This window comes from Poromitra crassiceps (assembly GCF_964638095.1).
Source record: "Poromitra crassiceps genome assembly, chromosome: 13".
In the NCBI taxonomy this organism is placed as follows: Eukaryota; Metazoa; Chordata; class Actinopteri; order Beryciformes; family Melamphaidae; genus Poromitra; species Poromitra crassiceps.
This window is the reverse complement of record NC_139644.1, coordinates 8,213,384-8,239,900: the sequence shown is the minus strand read 5'-3', so window position 1 is coordinate 8,239,900 and position 26,517 is coordinate 8,213,384. Positions and strand designations below refer to the sequence as shown.

General features: G+C 43.4%; 1 protein-coding gene across 1 annotated transcript in view; it reads left to right on the top strand.

Moving 5' to 3' along the window:
• Nucleotides 1-43: 43 nt before the first annotated feature.
• The window catches only part of LOC310787904 (NACHT, LRR and PYD domains-containing protein 3-like), a gene marked incomplete at both ends in the record, with an annotated part of 30,179 nt that continues 3,705 nt past the window's right edge, over nt 44-26,517 (top strand). Inside the window, 10 exon segments of the mRNA XM_083649358.1 lie at nt 44-53; nt 252-387; nt 6,318-6,383; nt 11,904-12,008; nt 15,708-15,812; nt 17,774-17,887; nt 21,609-21,687; nt 21,821-22,052; nt 24,366-26,160; nt 26,271-26,444. Of these exon segments, the coding sequence (XP_083505484.1) occupies nt 44-53; nt 252-387; nt 6,318-6,383; nt 11,904-12,008; nt 15,708-15,812; nt 17,774-17,887; nt 21,609-21,687; nt 21,821-22,052; nt 24,366-26,160; nt 26,271-26,444 (2,816 nt within the window).

Here is a 26,517-nt window from a genome sequence, read left to right as displayed (position 1 = left end):
AGATGCCAGGCCAGAAGAAAGACTGATTGAGGATGGAGGGATGATGGAAGGAGGTGTGGAGAGAGGGAGGGGCGGTGTCCTGCTAGTGTGCCTTGCTAGGGCTCCAACCAGCTCCCTGATCTCCTCTGCTGCAACCATTGCAGATCTGAATGGCGCTGGATCGGTGTAAACAACGTGGCTGACATTTTTTCCTCCAAGTTAGGGACGGAGCCTTATACTGCTGTTGCTTACACCTGTCCACGTGTGTTCAGATCTACCGCAGTGCCTAGAGAGGGAAGAGGTCGGCTGCTACAGCCTCTGGGAGGAGAGATCTGTGTTGTCTGAGCCACACTACAGGGGCCCGTTTGTCCCTCTGTCGCCCCCTATGGACCTCTCCAACCATCTGCAGTCAGTCCTATATTTTAAGGGTGGTTTTTTTTTTAAAGATAGAGATATATGTATAGAAATGTTTTATTCAGAGCTATTATTGATAGAATGCAGTGAGGCGGAGCCGGGAGAGGGGGCGGGGAAACTGCTGCAGCGGCACAGGGTATAGGTCAAGGGTCAGGCAATAGCCCCACCCACCCCTAACCCCTAGCCAATGAGAGTCTAGAAGAGGGGCCGCAGATGCTAACACTGCTCTTTGAAGACCTCTCCGACTAACGGAGGGGTCGGATGAAAAAAAGTAAAGAAAAAAGAAGAAAATATGAGGTTGTAAATATATAATCTTCATGTAAATGTAAAGAAATGCTGCGTCTGGCCGCCTTGCCTTTTTTAAAGGGGTGTTCTGTATATTTCCCACTCCCTAGTCTATGATGTGTAGCATAATGTAGCCTACAGCGAGGCTGGGGTCTGGGGAGGCACTAAAGGCCCCCCATGTTTAACCGTGTGGCGGAGGGCGCAGCAAGAGACAGTAAGGTTAGCGGAGGTCGCGGCTAGTCCTGCAGTTCTATTGCAGCGGCTTAGCTCCGAGATGCGGAACCATTATAAAACAAACCAACGTTTAAAAAAAAAACTGCCAGCAGCTATGCTAGCTTGGCAAGCGGCCCGCGCCTTAAACGGCATATTTTATATATATTATATATATATGATATGTGAGTTAGCCCGGCCCCTCGGGTGAATGTATTGAAGGCAGCGAGTCAGGTGTGAGGTTTTGCTACACCTGTCAAGTTTATTGATAAGTCCTGCAATGACAGACAGACAAGGTGCGTCTGATACTTTCTGCTCATTGCCTTCTTCCAGGGTTTGGTTCTCAGACGTAGTGAAGGCTCGTCTTGAATAGGATGGCTTCCTTCCTCCTCAGGGGGCTCGGTTTCCATCCCTGACCTTGAGCTCCTCTTTGCTCCATTGTAAACCAACGGGACAAAGAAGCTTGTAAGTTCAAGACTGGCCTTGGCCAAGCCTGGGAAACAAAGGCAAAGTCTTCCAAAGCTCCTTGCCTTGAGCTCAGAGAAGGTAAAATCAGAATGAAGGGGAGTGGTTTCCTCGTTCTCTCTCCCAATCTGCCGAAGGCCTGTGGGCGGAGCCTCCAGACCCCGCCTGCGTATGATAATGAGGGGCGGGGTCTACGCCTGGACGCTCTCGCCAAGATTAGAACAGATTAGAGAAGAAATGAGATGAAAAAGAAAAAACCTACCTCAGGGTAAAGTTACCTCAGTATTTCTAACTTTTTTTTTGCTTGCTGGTGTTTTATATAAGAAGAAAAAAAGAAAAGAAAAGCTGATAGTCCTGAATATTTTTTATTTTTTTAAGGAAAAAAAGTATTTTTTTTAGGTTTTGTCTTGTTGCTTTGGTTATTTTTTTCTGTTTTTTGGGTGTGATGATGTTGGTTGAATGATCTCAGGATGACGACGAGGCCGTTTTTCAGCAGAGAGACAAAACGCCAGAGTGCTGGTCTAGAGGGGAAATGGGCTCGAGGGCCAATTTGCCTTTTTGGGTGAGGAAACGTCCTCTGGGTCAATCCTGAAGTGTGACTGGAGCAGCTGTTGTGTGAAACGTGATATTGGCCAATGGGGAGTGGTGTTACTTGAGAGGAGGGTCCTGAAAAACGCACGCGGTGACCAAACGTGCTGCTTTATACTGAGCTCCTCATCTCCTGAGCTCTTGATGTCATCAGATGGATGATATTGGAACGCTCAATATTATTGATATGTGTTTGTCATACAAGCTGTGATCGTAGTGCTAACTGATGAACTGACAACTCAAACTGAAGGACCATCCAGGTGGTTTCAGAGGACAAACAACCTCCTCCTCAGGTCGCGCCTGGATGATGTCACCGCAACTCTTTTCTAAGACAGGTGCCTCCCCCCCCCACCCCCCCCCCCGCCCCCCCTCGTGTGGCTGTTTTCCCACCCTGTGCTCTGAAGGACCTTCCTCTCCTGCCTTAGAGTGATGACGTCATCATAAAGCGCCAAACATTACGAGAGGGCTTAAGCGTTCAAAACGACTCGGAGGTGGACAGTTTCTGCCCGCCGAGGAGAGGACATGTCCTCTTATTGATTACCTTTCGGTCGGAAAAATAACTCGGTCGGGAAAACCTCCCGAATCCGAGTGACATTGAAGGCAACAGTAGCAGTCCATCCTTGGCGGCTGTGCCAGAGAGCAATGTAACTGTACAAGGAGACTGAAGAGGCATTCTACCTATACACACACCTGAACTAGCTCTGACTACTCTGAATGTGAATATTTATTACCTGTGCACTGACCACAACACCTCGGACGCTCCCTGTTGGCTATATTGTGTACGTGAGTGTGTGTGTGTGTGTGTGTGTGTGTGTGTGTGTGTGTGTGTGTGTGTGAGTGTGTATGCGTGTATATTTGAATGTGGGCGGGTGTGTTTTGTGTTCATTGGTTTGAAGTGTTCATTTTGTCGGGGTGGGGGGGTGGGGGGGGGTGGGGTGGGTGTGGTTAGGTGAAAAAAAAGCAGAAAAAAGTAGGACAAGAACCTATGGCCCCGCCTCCGTCTGTGTTCCAACCGACTGAGCGGAAATCCAAGAACCTTTACAAAGAAATGGGAGCAAAAAGAAGAAGAAGCGAGAGTTGAAAAACAACATTAACACGTTGAAGTAATAGATTCAAAACCTGTACATAGGATGCTAAAGAGGTGAACACCATCACAATCCTTTTGTATTTTTGAAGTAACTTTGGAGAAAAAAGTTAGCGTTAAAAGAAAATCAGGATCTAGGGAAAAAGCCGTTGAGAGAGTAGAGAAAAACAGCGATGCCGGGTCACTGAAGGACACTGCCAGATCATTCACAATGTTTTCAACCTCAACCTGGCTTCATCGGCTAACCCTACCAGCTCACCGCGGACAGGCAGGGAAAAGTCTATTCTGTTGTCTCTATGCTTCCATTTTTGTCCCGAGACGGTAACTTCACAATTCAACACGGCTTAGCATCCTGGATCTGCCCACATTCGGCCTGTTATTCTAAACGTCGCGAGGGAAACCAGTGTTTCTTGAACGTCCTCACTAGATTACTAATACTACGCGGTGAGGATGTGCCTGTTTTGACCGCACAGCCGTGCTTGACTGCGTGAAGTTTCCGTCTCTCTCCAACCCCATAGAGCTCTGTTCACAAACACCAAGACACTATTTAGGATTCATTATTCAGCCTGCAGCCATTTTGGATTGGTTATGATTCTTTTATTTTATTTTATTTTATTTTATTTTATTTTATTTTATTTTGGTTTTGTTTTATTTTCTTTTGACAAATACAGCAAGCTTTTTTTGGACATGACATCTGGGGACGTACTGTTGCACTAATTGATGAAATAATGTCGACAACGTCAAACTATCGAAAAACGACCGAGAACCTCCTGTAACATCGACAAAAAAACTCCATGTGATTTGAAGAGAGGGCGGAGAGAGGGAAGGGGAACGAGGGGCGGGAGGAGGGGTGGGTTTGAGGGGAGATGGCCAGACTTCCGGGGCCGGACGGGAGGGAGGGGACAGTACGGGATCACATTTTTCCACTGTGTTACAATGACTGACCTGGAACAGAGACGAGGGCTGTTTCTGTTACGATGTATAAGAAATGCCTTTTTGTGTTGGATCACTTGAAATGCAACTGTAGAGAAGAGCCGGGCCGAGCGCTAGTGGCTCCGGCGTCACTCGACACGAACACGCAAAACCTCCTCCCCACATCATCCACACATCAAAGTTTGACTTCCACCATCATGTCTCCTCCCTTCTTTTCTCATCCTTCTATCTATCTCGCCACACAGCCTTCTCACTCACTCACTCTCTCTCTCTCTCTCTCCTCCTTTGTTTGCACCCTCCTGTAGAAGAGGAGAAGAAGAAGAGAACGTTTTATTTCTTTATATTTTTAGAGATCATTTCATTTTTGGAGCGGACGGGAACGTCAGGGTCCCTCGCCCTCTCTTTGCGCTGGCCTCCATCGTGTTCGTTTTGCTCACTTCTGTTCAAGACCTTTACTTCTACTTAAATCATCTTCGACTATCGATTTTCTGACACTCGAGTTTGGAAATTGAACATAGTTTAATTTGACCCATTTTTTTTGTCGGTTTATGTTATTTCCTAATGAACAGATCTCTTAATGAAACGGCTACTAAATACGATGAACTACTAACTCGTTAACTCAGTACATGACAATAACTGTGCCAAACACACATGAAGGGTTTCATTCCAAACTGCTATCTATCCATTTAGAGACAAAATAAACGTCTTATTTCACCCAGACAGGTGACCCTATATTCAAAAAGTTGTGGTCTTAAAAGAAGGTCTTAAGATGACTAACTTCAATAATATTTCACGAGTTTTACTATTACGCCAGCAGTGAAGTTGCATTAGGGAGGTGTCACATTTTAAATGGTGGATATTTCATTTTTGGAACTGAACTCTTCTCAACTTATTTTTTAATTTGTATTTACGTACAATAGAGAGAAACGATACGTGGTGAAACACAACACCCTGCTACCGCTCCTGGTCTGTGGCGATAACAATGCGTCTGTGGCATTTCTGTCCACAAGAACAAAGGAAAAACATAAAGACCGCCTCAAATCGAAAGGCTGCATTCACACACGAACGAGGAAATGGAATTGGTAACCATTTCTCGTGAAGATCTGATCTCCTCAATGATGAGCAAAATAGGATCAAACCGGACTTCATGCAGTTTGTCCCTATTTAGACCGCAGAGAGGAGATCAGATTCCTGCAGCGAAGACTTACAAAGCAGATTGTGCCTGTATGAATCTGGCCCCCCTGAAAACAAACACAAATGCTCTGTCCTTCCTTATGCAATTTGAGTGATCTGTTGAGAAGTTGTGTTAGCATGTGGACAGAGTTTGGCTTTGTGGGGTGACTTTGGGCCAGTACCTGCCAGCCCACACTGTAAACACATGAGACGTTGTGTTAGCATGTGGACAGAGTTTGGCTTTGTGGGGTGACTTTGGGCCAGTACCTGCCAGCCCACACTGTAAACACATGAGACGTTGTGCAGCAGTGTAGTGGGACCTGCTTTATGGACGTCCCAGCATGTAGCTCAGCCTTACAACGACAAACGGACAGACAGATAGACAGACAGATAGACGGACAGACTCCAAGCTCTAGTGATAGTCCGGCAGACAAAGGGCCTTTTTTGGCTGAACATTGCATAATTATAATCTTGTACCGTATATAGTTTTTTTTAATTGGCCCAAAATATAGTCTATATACCTGCTTCATAAAGCCACCTGCTGACCAGTAAAATATAGTCTATATACCGAGCTTCATAAACCCACCTGCTGACCAGTTGACAGACTTGGGTAATTGTCATTACAGGGTGAGTTACAGTACATGTGAAGATACCTCTCCATTATAAAAATGTGATGAGCAAATCTTTTAATTAACTCTATTAGGCAATATTGTCCAAAAATCAAAATATTTTGTGAATAAAATAAAATGCCTTATTCCAATCGCGTGGGAGGAACAGCGCACTGAATTTGCATGCACGTCAGCCAATCGGGGTAAGCCATTTCACGGCAGAGCACATAAAAGCAGCGGTTCCTGCTGCACAACTCCCACTTTCGCGGTCACAGCCAGCGACTAAGGGGCAGCAGGTCACCGGGCCACTAGGCTCCACCTCATATACCTAGAGTTACAATACGTAACCTTCATTATATTTTCTCACAGGCTCCGCCCAGTAATAACCCCATTTGCCATGGAGGCGGAGCCCGATCAGTACACCCCTGATGCGACAACACCACAACACTGCCGAGTCACGTATGGATTGGTTGCAATAAGCCAGCCGAAGCAGGATCCACCCACACCCCTGTCCTCTTACAGCGGGTGCACGGGGACCCCTAATGTTAACAACCCCCCTTCCCACTGCCTCTCCACAGGGGTGGCCCAACGCCAGTCAACCCCATGGCCCAGTCTCTAATAGCCCAAGAGACCCAGGCCAGAGGGTCAAAGCAAGGTCTCGTGAAACATGTATAATGAACACAGAAAGACCAGAAGATGGCCAGACAGGCAGAACATTGATAGATGGATAAGACACCCCCAGGACACGTGAACGTATCTTCATCTTTCAGATCAATCGTGGTGAACCAGTCGATGCATGTTATAAGGTAGTCAGAACATGTATTATTGCAAGCCTACATCATTATAACATCTAGATATTGAAATATCATCAAGATTGCCTGAGGGATTCACATGATGCTTGTGACGTGAAAAATTGATGTTTTCTTATATCAACTGACCCCTATTCTGACAAATGCCCAAAGGTCAGCCGGTGGAAATATGTGAAGGTATAGAGTGACCTCAAACCACCTTTCAAAAACGATATGCCCCAAAGCAAAGCCCACCTAAGGTTCTGCCGGACTCAGAGGACAATTTGCTATGACTGTTGGAATAAAAATGGCGCCAACTCCTTCATGCCGTGTAGCCCTTCCCTCAGCAGAGTGGCCTCCATTCTCGACTTACTTCTCAGAAACTAAATGCAGACGAGGCAGAGGGACGCCTACCAAGACGAAACAAACAAACCTCTTGAGACATAACGAGGCAGAGGGACGCCTACCAAGACGAAACAAACAAACCTCTTGACACATAACTAGGAACGCTACCTCAAAACAAAAGAAAACTCCGCCAGAAGATTGTCTTTATTCTGTTGTCTTTGTTCTTCATCACAAATGGACAAGAGCAAGCAGTCAGTCAGACAGACAAGTCAGTTAGAGACAGACAGTCAGACGAGACACGCAGACAGAGAAGACAGACAGTGCATGTTACGGTCATGATTTTGTTTTTCCTCTTCAATTTTAATTTATTTTTCGGTTTTTGAAAATTGTACCTCTCCAGCTAAGAGACGGGACTGTAAAAAATAAATAAAAATACAATATGGACACATTGGGCTGGGGGGTGGGGGAGGGGGTGCAGGGCGGCGTGGGGCTGAGAGCAGGGAGTTCTGAAGTGTCACACAGCCTGACTGGACTGAGTGCTGCATTTGGCCGAAGTATGAAGCTGAACAAAGAGGGGTGACATCCACACACTGCTCTGAGAACAGTTACTGCTAATTTGCTCGAGCTTAGTTAACTCTTGGCGGCGCTTTCGGAGTCCGTGCGCCGTAACGGTGCAAACACACCAGACGCTGAAGCGCCTGGAAGCGCAGTCAGTTTCCTTTTGGCTCCCTGTTGACAAATTAGACTGTTCAGACCGGTCGCGGTGCACCGTGGCACGTCGGCGGCGTGCGTGCCCTGGAGCGCCAGTTTCGGCGTCTGGTCTACTTTTTGTGCGAGCTGCGAGCGTTCATGTCAAGCCAGGTAGAAGCCGCTACACGTTGCGACTGGTGCGGAGCAAAGCGTGCGTCTGGTGTGAACGGCCACACCAGACGTTTTTGCATTAAAAGCTCTGTCCTCCTGCTCCACTTCCCCACCATGTGATTTCACTTCCTGAATCAAGGGGCACGATACCTGTAACCATGTAATTTTTTTGTTGATCTACCTCTTAGGAAAAATAGGAAAATGGTAAAAATCTTTTTGAAAAAGGACACAAAAAATAACAAAAAAAAAGTTTAAAATGCTCGAAAGAAATATAGGTAAATGAATAACTGGGTAGCGGCATCTCCATATACTGTAGTGGATAGTCTATTAAAGGAAAAAAACTTTGACTTCTTCCAAAGATGATTTTGTTTTTGTTTTTCTCCCTCCGTTACTAGATGTTTTTGAAAGGATTATGAAATGGAATAATAATAAACTGAAAGGGGGAGTGAAGAACGTACCGCCTGTTTTAATTTTCTTCTTCCAAAAAAACCCCCAACATAAATGAGATTTCATTATCCGATTTGCTTTTTTTTCATCTTCATTAAACTTACGCCTTTTTTTAACTTCAAAAATATTCTTCATGTTTTATTTTCGGTTGAGTTCTAATTTTCTCTCTCTCTCTCTCTCTCTCTCTCTCTACTTTTTTTTTTTTTTTTTTTTTTTCAAATGACAGAGGATTGTATCTCTTGTGTTTGGGTGCATTTAGCATTTTCTCTCTGTGAAAAGCCTACATGAGTTAGAGAGCGCCCTGTGAGGACCTCCTAAACCAATTGATGATCTATTTTCACTTGTAACGAGTCATTTGAAAAAGGAAAAGGACCTGTTGTTTTAGCTGACTGTGGAGCTAGGTGACTAGGCGACTAGGTGACTAGCTGACTGTGGAGCTATAGGTGTGGAAGGAGGGAGGCAGGGCAGGATGGAAAACACACCTTTCTCATGCTTTCCCTTTGAGCTGGATTCAACTAAACCTAATCTGATCAGGGCTCGGCTGTTCCAAAATCCCCCCCCCCCCCGCGGCTCTTATCCTGACACTATGATTGGATTGAAATCAATATAGAATATTGAACATTTGATACGACTGTGGCACAGTTGTGATTGGTTCTAAACACTACATACAGGATGTCTGTGGTGCTTTCCATTTGAAACCCAGCCTTATTTCCCATGTGTGCTTTCAGCGTAAGTCGCTATGGCTGAGCTTTGTTTAGTCCAGCGGAGCCGCAAGGTGTGAGAAAGGTGCGGCTGTAGTGTCTCCCTCCTTCCACTGGATGGCACTGTGGTCTTTACAGTATATGGACTTTCACCCTCTGCCTGCCTGATTCCTTTAGTCCTCATCAACACTTGTTTAAACTCCTTGTAAACAAAACAGAGCATAGATATGAATGTGTTATTAAAAGATGACAAAATGGATCTGGCCTCTGAGTGGTCTGTGTGTGTGCATGCATTTTATTCATGTAATAACCCAATAATTACATTTGTATCTGAAATCTTTTCCCATTTTTTCAATATTTCTTTATAATGTTTCTGTTTTCCATGATAAACACTGTTCCAGACTCTTACCCACACCAGGGGCAAATGACAATGAATGTGATGACGACTGGCAGGCAATTATACAGATGGGGATGGTAATTTGGCAAATATGATTTCTATGTGGAAGGAAAGGATTCAATTATATTTGTTAATACTTCACTAAATACAATTATAAAATATAATAAAAAATATATTATATTCTTTATTTATTATACTGTAGTAATAACAAATATAACTGAATAATTTCCTTCCCCATACAGATGTTTTGTTAAGCATCTCAATTAATTTACTGAGGCCACCCTAGTGCCTCCTGGCGACCCCCACTTTGAAAACCACTGTTTCAGTTCACTGTAATCTGGTTGAATTAAACATTAACAATTTGATAGACCCATAATAAAACATTAAAACAACATGCTGACATGTGGTTTGCCTGCTATACAGACTTTGGAACGGGTTCACTGTCAATGATGTGCTTAAATGTCACCATTTGATAGACACACAATAAAACCAGTGTAAAAGAATAAAACCGAAGTGTGTTCTGCAAACAAGATCAGACTCGTTTAGACTTTGATAGAAGTCATGAGAACGTGACTGCAGCCTGCAGATGCAGGACTGACAGAGGAGAAGAAGCAGCGTCTGTCAGACTTCACTGGTTTTATTCCTTATGGATATAATCTGTATTTAACCAGATAATCCCACTGAGATTAATTTAAAGATAGTTTTCTACAGAGACCTGACCAACACACAGGAGACCTGCTGGACTGGGTGACATTCGTGGGAATAACTTGAGTAAGTGTGATTTGGAGAATACACTTCGTTTGAGTCATATGTTATCTCTTATTAAGAACCAACCTATTATTTGTGTATTGTTATTTTCTCTCCATAACATATTATGATGGCAGATCTCTTGTCCTTGATCATGGATTAATTGGTATAATACAGTTATTATTATTTTTAAGAAATCATTATTCTCCTATCTCCAAATAATACATCAGTAATACATCAATTATATAGACTATATAAATATAACATTGATGCAAACAACATTCAATTTTGAATTTAGACTGTGAGTAATCTCTCTCTCCCTTCTCTCATCTCTATCCCTTCTCTCGCTCCCTTTTATCTATCTCTCACTCTGTCTCTGTCTCTGCTCTCTCGCTGTCTTTCTGTCTCTGTCTCTCTCTCTCTCTCTGTCTCTCTCTCACTCTGTCTCTCTGTCTCTGTCTCTCTCTCACTCTGTCTCTCTCTCTCTCACTCTCTCTCTCTCTCTCTCTCTCTCTCTCTCTCAGTATCATGCTATAGTTGCCTCTATACGTTCACTCACTGGTGTGGTGGCAGGCTATTTGCAACATGAAAAGGTACTGTAGCCAACACTTAATATACAGCTTATTGTGTATTATTCATCAAGACGTTAATGCTTACTGGTTAGATTGAACTAAAATGTAATAAGACAATAATATACAATATGCCTCCATTTGTGAGGGGTTGAAGGTGAGGAAACTCACTGTTTAGGCTCAAAACATATAAATGCTATGTTTTCTGAACACTGCAGGTGTTGGTTGTTAATGTTAAAGTCATGAACATGTTTAGTTACACCTGTGTTACTCAGAGCAGGAAGGTTGCTGTTTAATTCATTGTAGACGTTGAGGTTGAGTTAATCATTAGCCATTTGATATTTGATAGACGCATAATAAATTGGATTGGACTCTGATATTGGATATGGTTTGATGATTGATAGAGCACTTTGGTTTGGTCTTTGATAATGAAGTTATTGTATTTAGGCTCTTAGCATCACTATGCTATGCAGGTCAAGACCTCTTTATCACAACTTTTTTAAAATGTTATCTGATCTATAATTCCACTGTTCAGCTACTGTATATATCTGTGTAAAAGCCATCACTATGGTTGAGGTTGGGGTTGATACCGTGTAGTAGCCTATATGCATGGTTTCCTGATGAACCCCAGCTGGATTTTCACCACCCACTCTACTCACCCAGTTCTTGCACTGCCATTTACACATTTATATTTATTATGCTTGTACATATGTGCTACCTTTTTAATATTTCATAGTTTCTTTTGCACATTTCATATTATATTATATTATATTATATTATATTATATTATATTATATTATATTATATTATATTATATTATATTATATTGATATCACCTAAACTGTAATGTACAGTTTTTTACAGAATACTTCTAAGGTATGATTTGCCAGAGTGGCATTAAATGACGTAGAGTGAAAAGTGAAATCTGGTAGAAAAATATTAAACGGCTTTAAAATATTAATTAGAATTTCAGCTTTTAAACATGTCACACTGGGGAAAAAAGGAAATTGCGAGATCACCAAAAATGACATCCCACAGTAAACAAGTGCAGGGTGGCTATACAATATTCATGTTACTTTAATAGCATCATGCAAGAGGTATCAAGACAAGAGTTCATGTGATATTGAGGAAGTGTTTTTAGTGAGAGGACAAAGCATTGAGTGAGATATTGCTTCAAACGCTGTTCATCTTTGCTGTGATAAGACTTTTATGTTTGATTGATCTCTTCCTGACTGTGTACCAGCTGCTCAGACTACTTGGCTAAATGGTTGATTTCCCACCCTTGTTGGTTTTCCTCTTTGTTAACCAGGATCCAGCAGGAGAGACCAGCCTCTCCTGAACCCAGCTGTAAGTCCATGAAGAGTGACCAGTCAGACGATGACCTTAAAGAGGAACACCATTCTTCTGAGAAGAAGTAAGCAGTTACTACAATTAAAATATGATTATTTCATGTTTTAATTATTCATTCAGAGGAGGTTTGCTGAGCATGTATGCTCTTTTTCAACAGCATTCTTCTTCACATACACACAGTTCACTGCTGGGAGCACAACCACTTTACTCGTCTATAAGTGCTCTTACAAGCCAGTACAACAGAAAGTCTCGCCTTCGGAGAAATATTTTATTGGATGGTAACAGACGATGTTTCGGTCATCAGACCTCCATCAAGTATTATGGGCGGCACATATCTCCATCTATATACACATCATCGGAGGTGCATCCATCAATAAGTATCCATTAGTGAAATACATGCTGCTTAATGGACAATAGTAGGAGTTAGTAGTTTTAGCAGAGTAAACCATTGAAGATACAGTACATGTAGTGGGTGTTAGAATACAGTGAACGTGTATGGAGTTGTCGAAATGGGTACGGTGCGCCCACATCCCCTCGAACCCCACAGTGACTTAGGGTCACATATCCTACAAGCCAACGTGCACATTCAGCGGAGGAGTGATGTCATCTAGGACACCATGGCTTGGTGTTGCTCAGAGAGCAGCAGCCGAATGGCATGACAGAGAAAAGAGGAAGTTAGAGGTTATTGCATTATGATGTTATAATTCAGTAATTATAAGATTTATGATCAGGTTTTGTTTATGTGTTTAATAGAGTACAAGTGGTAATCAATGTGTTCTAAAGGTGTCTGGTGGATACGTATGAAACTAAGGTTACAGTACAGTAGAATTAAAACATTATATGAGTTTCACACACGCACAGGGCACACAGGGCCTGTGGGGTAACCATGCTGTGTGTGGCAATGTGCACGCATCCGGCACATGGGATACAGCAGAACCAAAGAGGAACACTCACGTGTAGGATGTAACATTCACGTGCGTGTATCTGGAATTATAGATGGGCTTATGACCATGGGTAAGATGGTAGGCTATGTGAGGTGTCAATGATCAATAATCAGTAATCAATTATATCTGTTGTGATTTGTGGTAACATGACTGAGCATTTAGAAGGCACATTCAGACACAAGGTAATGCAAAGTCATCAATGTGTTTTATATAAGAGGGGAAAAAGAGGAAGTAAAACAGGGGCCTGCGTGAGAAATGCAGCCGGGATCTGAAGATGTGTGGAAATGTTCCCATGGAAAGTCACAGGTGCTGCAAGGTGGATATTGAATAAGTTCAGTGTCCTGTTCGGAAACAAGTCGGGGGGAAATGTGGTGAGGTAGGATATTGGTGTACTGCCCTGTAGGCCACTGGTACTGGCCTACAGGGCAGTACACCAGTCAGCTCCCCTGTACCTGCAATCTATGGTCAGGTTCCAAACCTCTCAGCGCTCCCTTCGCTCCTCCACCAGTGCAGGTCGCCTCGCCCCTCCTTCGCTACGGGGGCTCAAAAGTCGCTCATCCCGATCTCGACTCTTCTCGTCCCTGGCACCTCAATGGTGGAACGAGCTTCCACCTTCGGTCAGGACAGCTGAATCACTGCCCATCTTTCGGGAAAAGACTAAAGACTCACCTTTTCAGGCTCCATCTGGGCCCTTCTTGATCTAACTTTGTTCTCTCTCTTTCCTCAAAAAAAAAAAAAAAAAAAAAACCTAACCTAAACTTGTACCACTGTTCCTTCAGAAGTTGTAGTTGTCATAGACTGTGCTCCATAGTTGATTGCTCTATTGTTGACAAAAAATGTGTTATTGTAAGTCGCTTTGGATAAAAGCGTCTGCCAAATGACGTAATGTAATGTAAATGTAATGGATATTGTTTAAGGGAAATGATTTGGCGGAAATTTGTTATAAAAGAAGGGAGAAATCATCAGTTGAGGTCTTCACTATGCGTGCAGATGCTATTTCCGATCGAACCACGAACCAACCCACAGACCAACCAGTCAGCCGAAACCAGCCACGGAGCGAGAGCGATAGACGCATAATACGTTGGATTGGACCCTGATATTGGATATGGTTTGATGATTGATAGAGGACTTTGGTTTGGTCTTTGATAATGAAGTTATTGTATTTAGGCTGTTAGCATCACTATGCTATGCAGGTCAAGACCTCTTTATCACAACTTTTTTAAATGTTATCTGATCTATAATTCCACTGTTTAGCTACTGTATATATCTGTGTAAAAGCCATCACTGTGGTTGAAGTTAGGGTTGATACCGTGTAGTAGCCTATATGCATGGTTTCCTGATGAACCCCAGCTGGATTTTCACCACCCACTCTACTCACCCAGTTCTTGCATTGCCATTTACACATTTATATTTATTATGCTTGCTACCTTTTTTAATATTTCATAGATTCTTTTGCACATTTCATATAATATAATATAATATAATATTATATTATATTATATTATATTATATTATATTATATTATATTATAAAACGGCTCTCTCAAATCAAGCAATCTGATTGGTTCACAGCCATTGTATAATTCCAGTAACCGAGTTCAATAACCCATGGCCATGGGTTATTGGTTGCCATGGCAACTCTCTTACTAAGAGAGTAATAATAAGGCTTACCTCAAATGACAACGTAGGAAAAAAAATGGCGGAGACAGCTGTCAGATCCTTGTGAATCGATCTTCGCTTCTAACTTTACTAATACTTCGCAGAAAATGATGTTTTGTACAAGAATAGATGCGAGCTAATGTCTTCTTTGCAAAAGAAAGGCTGTTAACCCCGCATTTAACCCCGCATTTAACCCCGTAACGTTAGTTGGTGTCGGGCTTTGCAGAAAGCATTCAGCTTCTCAGCAAGCGCTGAGAATGCAACGCTGCGCTCGAGCTGCCTGTCGGGGTTTCCAGAAAGCGCCAGGATTGGCCAATGTCAACTTCAGTCTCCAGAACGATCCAATCAAATCACCCGCATGTTCTTGCGGTCCCGCCTTACAGTAGTGTTTCAACTGACTCTATCAGAATGACATGCCAGTCGGAGTCGGACTTATAGTATTATTATTATTATTATATTATCATACTTGGAAACCGTTTTATAAAAGCAATATAGCACTCGAGCTGCGTGTGTTGTGGAATATATCCCCCTGCTCAGCAGTTATCCCACTCGGCCTGCGGCCTCGTGGGATAACAGCTGATCAGGGGGATATATTTGGCACAACACACTGGCTCTCATGCTATATTGCTTAATTATATTATATTATAATATTATATAATATAATATTATATTATATTATATTGATATCACCTAAACTGTAATGTACAGTTTTTTACAGAATACTTCTAAGGTATGATTTGCCAGAGTGGCATTAAATGACGTAGAGTGAAAAGTGAAATCTGGTAGAAAAATATTAAACAGCTTTAAAATATTAATTAGAATTTCAGCTTTTAAACATGTCACACTGGGAAAAAAAGGAAATTGCGAGATCACCAAAAATGACATCCCACAGTAAACAAGTTCAGGGTGGCTATACAATATTCATGTTACTTTAATAGCATCATGCAAGAGGTATCAAGACAAGAGTTCATGTGATATTGAGGAAGTGTTTTTAGTGAGAGGACAAAGCATTGAGTGAGATATTGCTTCAAACGCTGTTCATCTTTGCTGTGATAAGACTTTTATGTTTGATTGATCTCTTCCTGTATCCACCAGCTGCTCGGACTACTTGGCTAAATGGTTGATTTCCCACCCTTGTTTGTTTTACTCTTTGTTAACCAGGATCCAGCAGGAGAGACCAGCCTCTCCTGAACCCAGCTGTAAGTCCACGAAGAGTGACCAGTCAGACGATGACCTTAAAGATGAACAGCATTCTTCTGAGAAGAAGTAAGCAGTTACTACCATTAAAATATGATTATTTCATGTTTTAATTATTCATTCAGAGGATGTTTTCTGAGCATGTATGCTCTTTTTCAACAGCATTCTTCACATACACACAGTTCACTCCTGGGAGCACAACCACTTTACTCGTCTATAAGTGCTCTTACAAGCCAGTACAACAGAAAGTCTCGCCTTCTCTGGAGAAATATTTGATTGGATGGTAACAGACGATGTTTCGGTCATCAGACCTCCATCAAGTATTATGGGCGGCACATATCTCCATCTATATACACATCATCGGAGGTGCATCCATCAATAATCATCCAATAGTGAAATACATGCTGCTTAATGGACAATAGTAGGAGTTAGTAGTTTTAGCAGAGTAAACCATTGAAGGTACAGTACATGTAGTGGGTGTAGAATACAGTGAACGTGTATGGAGTCCATGTGCAAACCCAGATTCTATCAGTCTGAAGACTAATATTCTGGGACAGACGGCTGATAATTCAGGGTTTTCGGCACTGTACAGTGGACATCTGGGCCAAGTCTTCCTCTTCCATCGTTGTTTACAGTCTGATGACGTCTCATTATGCACTTATATTATCAGTTCATGGAGATGAGATGAAATGTCATCTGCACATGAAATACCTACAGTTCAAAATACAATGCTACAGCATGCGCTGGTACGCGTCATCAGTGATGTTAACTGGGGTCGTAAGGTGTTTCGGGTCTGTCAACATCATACACCCTCGCCCAGTAGACCCAGCCGAGGCCGATTAAGACCCCGTCCCGCGTCCCGGAAGCAGCCGCTCACGGATCAGCTTTCCTACTCTGTCTGCAGCGTTGCCCGCGGAAGGGTTGATCATGCCCAATCCGCTGCAATAGAGCTAGTGCTACACCGCAGCATTGAAAGACCCTTCGGTGCATGGAGGGCTTAAGCTTCTGGCATACTCGTTGCGCCCAGCCAAGCGCATAGGGCGCGCGGCGATTATGACGTCATCGCACGGGGCGTGTCGGGGGACGAGGCCTGAGCGCAGCGCGGCGCGTCCATGGAGATTTTTCTAACAGCGCATCGGGTTTTGCTGCCTGTGCCTGTGAGATCTCCGTGGTAGGCTATCAGCGGATGAGTCCTCCTCACCGTCGTAAAGTCGCCTAAAAGCATGATGTTCGATTATAACGAACTAGTTGTGTGGCTTAGCCTTCCCAAATGTTGAGGGTCGTTTTTTAGAATTTAATATATAGAATTGGGAACGTTACATTCAATTTCATTCAGACTGTCTGGCACTGATCGCCGCCATTTCTGGAGCACTCACTATGTTCTGTTTTGGCCCGCGCAGAGTGCGCGCGCCCTCCGTGGAGCCCCGCCTCCAGCGCGTGCGCGAAGAGTATGCCAGAAGCTTTAGGCTCTGTGGGTTAATCCAGGCCGCGCTCCTCCTTCGTCTCACCAGACCCTCCCAAAGGCAATCCAACTATGCCGTACCATCATGGCGTACCATGGGCAGAGAGGATGCCTCAAGGAGGCCTGTGCGCTGCACGTCATTTGCCTGCGGCGAGCACCTCGCTCTAGCCTGAAGGACCCCAGGCCACGCCGATGTTTACACAGCTTTTCAGGAGGCTAATCCGTAGCGTTTGTGGATTTCTCCCTCACGAGAGAGCCAGGCTGGGGTGCTAAACCCATCCCGTACCGGGTGCCGTCTCTCCGACTGTCAACTGTCTCTCCAGCTTGTCACCAAACTATACTTGGTTGTCACCTAGACTATTACAAAAAGTATCTATCCATCAACTCCAACTGCATTCTTGTGTCTGAAGTTGTTTTTTGACTATTACTGCTACTATTACCATTCATATGTTCAATACTTCACTATGCTTCACCAGCAATTAAGAGCAAACAAGATGAAGTAGTGCAAAGGTCAGAGCCTTGGTGCTTTTTATCATGAACCCTATTTTGGCCATTTTGTTTGTATCAGGATTGAGCAGAGAAGACCAGACTCCCCTGAACCCACCTGTGTGTCCATGAAGAGTGACCGGTCTATGTGGCTCCCTCCTAACTTCACAGATGATGGACACTCACCTGATCAAAGGTACACATTTTACAACTGATGATAAAGACAAAAGTTACAGTACTACCTTTAAAATATTACTTCATGTTTTAGATATTATTCAGTCTGAGAAGTTTTGCTGAGGATGGCTATGCTCTTTTTCAACATCATTGTTCTTCACATACACACTTATATATATATACTGATATACTGTATATTCACTCCTGGCGTCCAGTACAACCACTTTACTCCAATGGAGCAATGTGTAGCTTAAGTTCCTTGTAAGGGCACTTACAGACTTGTGTTGACGGTGACATTTTACAACTATGATGAAGACAGGTGGCTTTGTTGTTACCACTCAGTTATCTTGAGATATGATTAGAATTGACCCCCACCCCCAGATTTTGTATCCCATTTTTATTCCCCATTATTACTAATTTGTCATTTATTTATCCTGGTTGTTGCTCCACCCTCTGTCAAAGGTGTCGAACAACAACACTTTTAATGGTGTGTGTGTGTGTGTGTGTGTGTGTGTGTGTGTTTGTGTTAAAACAGATTAGTTTGTTGGTTTCAGACTTAGTTCATAGCATATTATTATTCAACCCAATATACTGTACTTACTGTTGATTGATTTGAATGTAATAAGACAATAACATGGAATAAGCCTTCATTTATTACAGGGAGGTGAAAGTATACATGAGGAAACTCACTCTTAAGGTTCAAAAAGAAAAAAGACAGACGAAGACTCATGTTGCATTTTGTGGAAGCATGTCTGTTGGGAATGAAACTGTGCTCTCCTGATTGAGAGTGTGCAGTCTAACTCCCTGTGGCACTCTGTCATCCAACTATAAAGTGCTGAACAGAGTGAGTGAGTGCAGTCTAACTCCCTGTGGCACTCTGTCATCCAACTATAAAGTGCTTAACAGAGTGAGTGAGTGCAGTCTAACTCCCTGTGGCACTCTGTCATCCAACTATAGTGGTGAACAGAGTGAGTGAGTGCAGTCTAACTCCCTGTGGCACTCTGTCATCCAACTATAAAGTGCTGAACAGAGTGAGTGTGCAGTCTAACTCCCTGTGGCACTCTGTCATCCAACTATAAAGTGTTTAACAGAGTGAGTGTGCAGTCTAACTCCCTGTGGCACTCTGTCATCCAACTATAAAGTGTTTAACAGAGTGAGTGAGTGCAGTCTAACTCCCTGTGGCACTCTGTCATCCAACTATAAAGTGTTTAACAGAGTGAGTGAGTGCAGTCTAACTCCCTGTGAGAATCTGTCATCCAACTATAAAGTGCTGAACAGAGTGAGTGAGTGCAGTCTAACTCCCTGTGGCACTCTGTCATCCAACTATAAAGTGCTGAACAGAGTGAGTGAGTGCAGTCTAACTCCCTGTGGCACTCTGTCATCCAACTATAAAGTGTTTAACAGAGTGAGTGAGTGCAGTCTAACTCCCTGTGAGAATCTGTCATCCAACTATAAAGTGTTTAACAGAGTGAGTGTGCAGTCTAACTCCCTGTGGCACTCTGCCATCCAACTATAAAGTGTTGAACAAAGTGAGTGAGTGCAGTCTAACTCCCTGTGGCACTCTGTCATCCAACTATAAAGTGTTTAACAGAGTGAGTGAGTGCAGTCTAACTCCCTGTGGCACTCTGTCATCCAACTATAAAGTGCTGAACAGAGTGAGTGAGTGCAGTCTAACTCCCTGTGGCATTCTGTCATCCAACTATAAAGTGTTGAACAGAGTGAGTGAGTAACTCCCTGTGGCACTCTGTCATCCAACTATAAAGTGCTGAACAGAGTGAGTGAGTGCAGTCTAACTCCCTGTGGCACTCTGTCATCCAACTATAAAGTGCTGAACAGAGTGAGTGAGTGCAGTCTAACTCCCTGTGGCACTCTGTCATCCAACTATAAAGTGCTGAACAGAGTGAGTGAGTGCAGTCTAACTCCCTGTGGCACTCTGTCATCCAACTATAAAGTGTTGAACAGAGTGAGTGAGTAACTCCCTGTGACACTCTGTCATCCAACTATAAAGTGCTGAACAGAGTGAGTGAGTGCAGTCTAACTCCCTGTGGCACTCTGTCATCCAACTATAAAGTGCTGAACAGAGTGAGCGAGCGAGTGACTGTCATGGGGCTAAAAACACTTTTCTGTAACAGTTTGTGAACACATCAGAACTTAAAGGGGGACTTACCACCCAGATATGTAACAAAACGGCATGCTGCTTGATTTGAAAAAACCCTATGGGAAAAACCAAGAAATTATGTCTCCTCTTGTCTCACTATACTCTTTGGCTGTGCTCAGCTCAGGATTTTTTTCCGGAAATCGACGCCATGACAGTTTCCCCGCGGTTTCCCCAAAACATCACAAGACAAAGTTATGAGAGCTCCAAAATCTTTATAAATATCAACAACTAGCCAACGCTGGTGGCCTGTATGGAAACAGCATTGCTCAAAATGGTAAATTTTGTCATTCAGTGGCAAACTAGAAATTCACATTATTGGCTCCCATGTGTGTGTATGTGGCTTTGTAACTATCGTTAAAAGAGCCCAGTGACGCGAGCCTGGTTACAGCAGCACAGCACAACAGTGTGGGGGGGGGGGGGGGGGGGGGGGGGGTGAAGCAGCAGAGCAGATTGCCTCTGGAGAGCTGGAGAGCCATTTCCTTCCTTTTATGATTATAGTGGCGTTTATTGATAGTATTGTGTTACATAGGAGTTGGTAGGAAAATAACAGGCGATTGTAATCAATTAACAGGTGATTAACATGTTCAAGTGACACAAACAGCCAATGAGCTGTGTGTATTGTAGCGCCATATTGATAGGAAAATGCTTGTGACATCATGGGATTAGGCTTGGAGTTGTGAGGAGCCGGGAAAGGGTACAGGGGGAGTAGGGGAGTAACTATCTTGAAATCCCATAGTCTTTGGGGACAACGTGACGTCAGGTTGTACCAAATCTCCCATTCATTTGAGGGCAAAAAAAGCAGTGTTCAACCCATAGAGGGCACTTATGCCAGTTATGCGGCTGAAAATGATACAAATGGTACAATGGCAACAGTTTGGTCTCAAATGTGGAAATTTTGACCAGAATTCTTCACACACCACCCTCAAAGTCATATTGGTTAAAAGCTGAAAAAAAGTGTTTTGGGGGGTAAGTTACACTTTAACATGTTTAGTGTAGTGATATACTCCTCACCACCAGAGGGCAGAAACAACTAATGTCCCTACAGGTGTCTTGATTAGATAGGCGATGATTTCAAATCTTTGGAAAATGCAAACTACTTTCTTTAGATCACCAACAATTACTACAAACAAACAACATGAAGGAGTGCAAAGGTCAGGGCCTTGGAACTTTCTTTTTTACTGCCAGGACCCCTTTTTTGTCCATTTTGTTTTAGCAGAATTGAGCAGAGAAGACCAGACTCCCCTGAACCCAGCTGTGTGTCCATGAAGAGTCACATGTCTATGTCTCCCCCTATTCACTTCAAAGATGGTCAACACTCACCTGATCAAAGGTACATATTTTACAACTATGATGAAGGCAGGTGTGTTTGTTGTTACACACTAGCAGTCATGAGATATCATTAGAATTGGTCCAGCCCTTCATATTCTGTTGATTTAATTTCCTCTTTCAAAACATCAGATGCAATAATCAGAATTCACAAGAACAAAACACTTTTAACGACCCGTGTGTGTGTGTGTGTGTGTGTGTGTGTGTGCGTGCGTGCGTGCGTGCGTGTGTTTGTTAATACATTATGCATTCTCCATAGAGTTCACCAGGAGAGGTCAGAGGTTCCCAGTAGTCAGTCTGCCCAGGAGCATCAAACAGACCTGGACTCTGTATTTATGGTGTGTAAATGCAACTACAAAACATTTGACCTCTGCTGTAACTTAATTTGAAAACAGCTAATTTGGCCATACTATGCTACACTTTTTAGAGAGTTTAATATGAAAGTTTTAATTCTGTCTTATTCCGTTCCAGCTTGTTGAGGAGAACATCATCACTTTTGTGAAGAACGAGCTGAAGAGGTTCCAGAGGGTTCTATGTCCAGATTACTCAGAATCCTTAGAGAGTCAGATGGAGGATGAGGAGGTGGTGGTGGACGGTGAGGAGGAAGAGCAGAGGAGGAGCAGCTCAGATGCTTTTCTGGACATCACCCTGCACTTCCTGAGGAGCATGAAGCTGGAGGAGCTGGCTGACTCTCTGAAGAACAGTAAGAGTCTTTTAATGTGGGGAAATGGGAATTTCCAAACAGCTATAAATATAAACATTTGTCAAGAGAGGTACCTGAAAATATAAATAAAGTGCAGTCTCAATGGATAATATAAAACTGTTAACTGGTTAATGTTTGTGGAAAATAATTAATATCCATTAATTAATTAATATCCATTTATAAAAAACACAACAGTTGCCTTTCACATTTGGCTATACACGCACCCGCAGTAAAAATCAGACGCAGGTGTTGAAGTAAGTGGTGCAGGTTTGCGTAGGTTGGACCCGTGTCCGCGTGTGTGCATGTGGCTTTAACTTACAACTGAACATTTAGCCCACTACAGACATACAGCATTGTGTCACCGTTCAGCCTAAAAATACAAGATATGATTATTCGTCCATAATATTGTCACCATAAGTGGGCTGTAGCTCATCCAGATGGATGTGGTGCAGAAGGTTGTAGGTTCAGTCCCTGCATCAGACTCTGGCTTCAGAAATGTTCACATGATGAGCTGTTGGCTGTAAGATGCCAGCAGTGATGCTTCTTTATCATCAGTAGTTTGAACACTGATAGAAATAAGCTGATGATGATGGCTCTAGATCAGTGAGATAAGCAGCTCCTTGATGTGTACTGGTTACGCTTTCAAACCAGATGCCAAAGCCAACAGTCTAAATGTGTTTTCATTCGTTGTACGCTTGGCAGCTGCATCACAAAGTTAATAAAATGCATTTACTCTTTCAATGTCGGTCAAAGTTCAGCTGTCTGTGGTTTCCTCTCTCATAATCATCTGCTCATATCTCTGTGAGTCACACCTTTTAAGACAGGTTTTCTCAGAGCTTTTCAGTCTTTCGCCATTTAAAACTGACTGAGGCTCAAACCCACGAGCTCAATACTGCTGGGCAGTAATCTAACTCTGTGCTGCGGGGCAGTAATCTAACTCTGTGCTGCTGGGCAGTAATCTAACTCTGTGCTGCTGGGCAGTAATCTAACTCTGTGAGCCACTGGGTCTCACAAGCTCAATACTGCTGGGCAGTAATCTAACTCTGTGCTGCTGGGCAGTAATCTAACTCTGTGCTGCTGGGCAGTAATCTAACTCTGTGCTGCTGGGCAGTAATCTAACTCTGTGCTGCTGGGCAGTAATCTAACTCTGTGCTGCTGGGCAGTAATCTAACTCTGTGCTGCTGGGCAGTAATCTAACTCTGTGCTGCTGGGCAGTAATCTAACTCTGTGCTGCTGGGCAGTAATCTAACTCTGTGCTGCTGTGCAGTAATCTAACTCTGTGCTGCTGGGCAGTAATCTAACTCTGTGCTGCTGGGCAGTAATCTCACTCTGTGCTGCTGGGCAGTAATCTAACTCTGTGCTGCTGGGCAGTAATCTAACTCTGTGCTGCTGTGCAGTAATCTAACTCTGTGCTGCTGTGCAGTAATCTAACTCTGTGCTGCTGGGCAGTAATCTAACTCTGTGCTGCTGGGCAGTAATCTAACTCTGTGCTGCTGGGCAGTAATCTAACTAGGTGCTGCTGTGCAGTAATCTAACTCTGTGCTGCTTGGCAGTAATCTAACTCTGTGCTGCTGGGCAGTAATCTAACTCTGTGCTGCTGGGCAGTAATCTAACTCTGTGCTGCTGTGCAGTAATCTAACTCTGTGCTGCTGGGCAGTAATCTAACTCTGTGCTGCTGTGCAGTAATCTAACTCTGTGCTGCTGTGCAGTAATCTAACTCTGTGCTGCTGGGCAGTAATCTAACTCTGTGCTGCTGGGCAGTAATCTAACTCTGTGCTGCTGTGCAGTAATCTAACTCTGTGCACCACTGGGTCACAATTGTTAGGACAGGTTTTCTCAGAGCTTTTCAGTCTTTCGTCTCGGTGTCCATTTTCATAACTTGAACTGACTGAGACGAGTCTCAACCTCAAAACTGTCATGAAGCTGTCAAACTCTGTGAGCCACCGAGTCTCACAGGGTCAATTCATTTCTGTCAGAAATGTTTAGTCTTCACTTGAGAAGTTCTTGAAAGTCCAAGCTTTCACTGAGGCTCAACTCCAAAACCTCCAAATTGTGGTGTGGCCATACTGTAGGTGTCATTTACAATGTGGACATGTCCCCACCACTTTTCAACACAAACTGACACCCTTGTGTTGTCAGATGTCAAATATGGTCTGCCAAAGAATTCTGTAAATTTTAGTCTGGAAAAGTATGGAATTTTGAAATGGAAAATGTGTAGGAACCCTTAAATCTGAACTTAAAATCAAAACTACTTAGCTACATGTATTCAGTGTAACATCACTCATCAATGTTATTTCTATTTTCTTCATTTAGAATTGCATCCTGATGTTTGCAGTGATAAACTCAAATCTAATCTGAAGGAGAGGTTTCAGTATTTGTTTGAGGGGATTGCCAGAGCAGGAAACCCAACACTTCTGAATAAGATCTACACAGAACATTACCTCACAGAGGGAGGGAGTGGAGAGGTCAATGATGAACATGAGATCAGACAGATTGAAATGACATTCAAGAAACCAGCAAGACAAGAAACAACAATTAAATGTGAAGACATCTTTAAACCCTTACCTGGAAGAGATAAACCAATCAGAACAGTGCTGACAAAGGGAGTGGCTGGCATTGGCAAAACAGTCTTAACACGGAAGTTCACGTTGGACTGGGCTGAAGACAAAGCCAACCACGATATACAGTTCACATTTCCATTCACTTTCCGAGAGCTGAATCTGCTGAAAGGGAAAAAGTACAGCTTGGTAGAACTTCTTCATCAATTCTTTCCTGAGACCAAAGAAGCAGGAATCTGCAGGTTTGACAAGTTCCAGGTAGTCTTCATCTTTGATGGTCTGGATGAGTGTCGACCTCCTCTAGACTTCCAGAACAACAAGATCGTAACTGATGTCACAGAGTCGACCTCAGTGGGCGTGCTGCTGACAAACCTCATCAAGGGGAAACTGCTTCCCGCCGCTCGCCTCTGGGTGACCACACGACCTGCAGCAGCCAATCAGATCCCCCCTGAGTGTGTTGATGTGGTGACAGAGGTGAGAGGGTTCACTGACCTACAGAAGAAGGAGTACTTCATGAAGAGATTTACTTCTATGAAGCAGGCCTGCAGAATCATCTCCCACATCCAGACATCAAGAACCCTCCACATCATGTGCCACATCCCGGTCTTCTGCTGGATCACTGCTACAGTTCTGGAGCAGGTGTTGAAAAACGATCAGAGAGGACAGATGCCCAAGACCCTGACTGAGATGTACATCCACCTCCTGGTGGTTCAGTCAAAACAAGGGAATGTCAAGTACCATGGGAGAGCTGAGACAGATCCACACTGGACTCCAGAGAGCAGGACGATGATTCTGTCTCTGGGAAAACTGGCTTTTGAGCAGCTGGAGAAAGGCAACCTGATCTTCTATGAAGCCGACCTGACAGAGTGTGGCATTGATATCAGAGCAGCCTCAGTGTACTCAGGTGTGTTCACACAGATCTTTAAAGAAGAGCATGGGCTGTATCAGGACAAAGTCTTCTGCTTTGTCCATCTGAGCATCCAGGAGTTTCTAGCTGCTGTTTATGTCTTTCTGTCATTCATCAACACTGGTGACAATCTACTGAGAGAAACACAGATTATCTCTCCACCAACCAGAGAGAAATCTACACCAACACACCTCTACCAGAGTGCTGTGGACAAAGCCTTACAGAGTCCAAATGGACACCTGGACTTGTTCCTCCGCCTCCTCCTGGGTCTTTCACTGGAGACCAATCAGATTCTTCTACAAGGCCTGCTGACACAGACAGGAAGTAGTCCACAAACCAATCAGGAAACCATCCAGTACATCAAGAAGAAAATCGGGGAGAATCCTTCTCTAGGGAGAAGCAGCAATCTGTTCCACTGTCTGAATGAGCTGAATGACCATTCCCTAGAGGAAGAGATCCAACAGTCTCTGAGATCAGGAAGTCTCTCCCAAGAGAAACTCTCTCCTGCTCAGTGGTCGGCTCTGGTCTTCATCTTACTGTCATCAGAAAAAGAGCTGGATGTGTTTGACCTGAGGAAATACTCTGCTTCAGAGGAGGGTCTTCTGAGGCTGCTGCCAGTGGTCAAAGCCTCCAATAAAGCTGTGTAGGTGCATAGATACAGTAGATAAATTCAGTATATTACATGTGATTTCTTTTTCACTGGAGTGTAAATTAGTAAGTAATTGTTTCTCTTCATCACTGATTCTTCTTCAGGCTGAGTGGCTGTAACCTGTCAGAGAGAAGCTGTGAAGATCTGGCCTCAGTTCTCAGTTCCCAGTCCTCTAGTCTGAGAGAGCTGGACCTGAGTAACAATAACTTGCATGATACAGGTTTAAAGCTACTTTCTGCTGGGCTGGAGAGTCCACACTGTAGACTAGAGGCTCTAAGGTCAGTATTCTTCAACTTGTCTGACATGATGATTTAAATCCTGGTTTCCATGCAAGTTACCATCAGTCAAGAA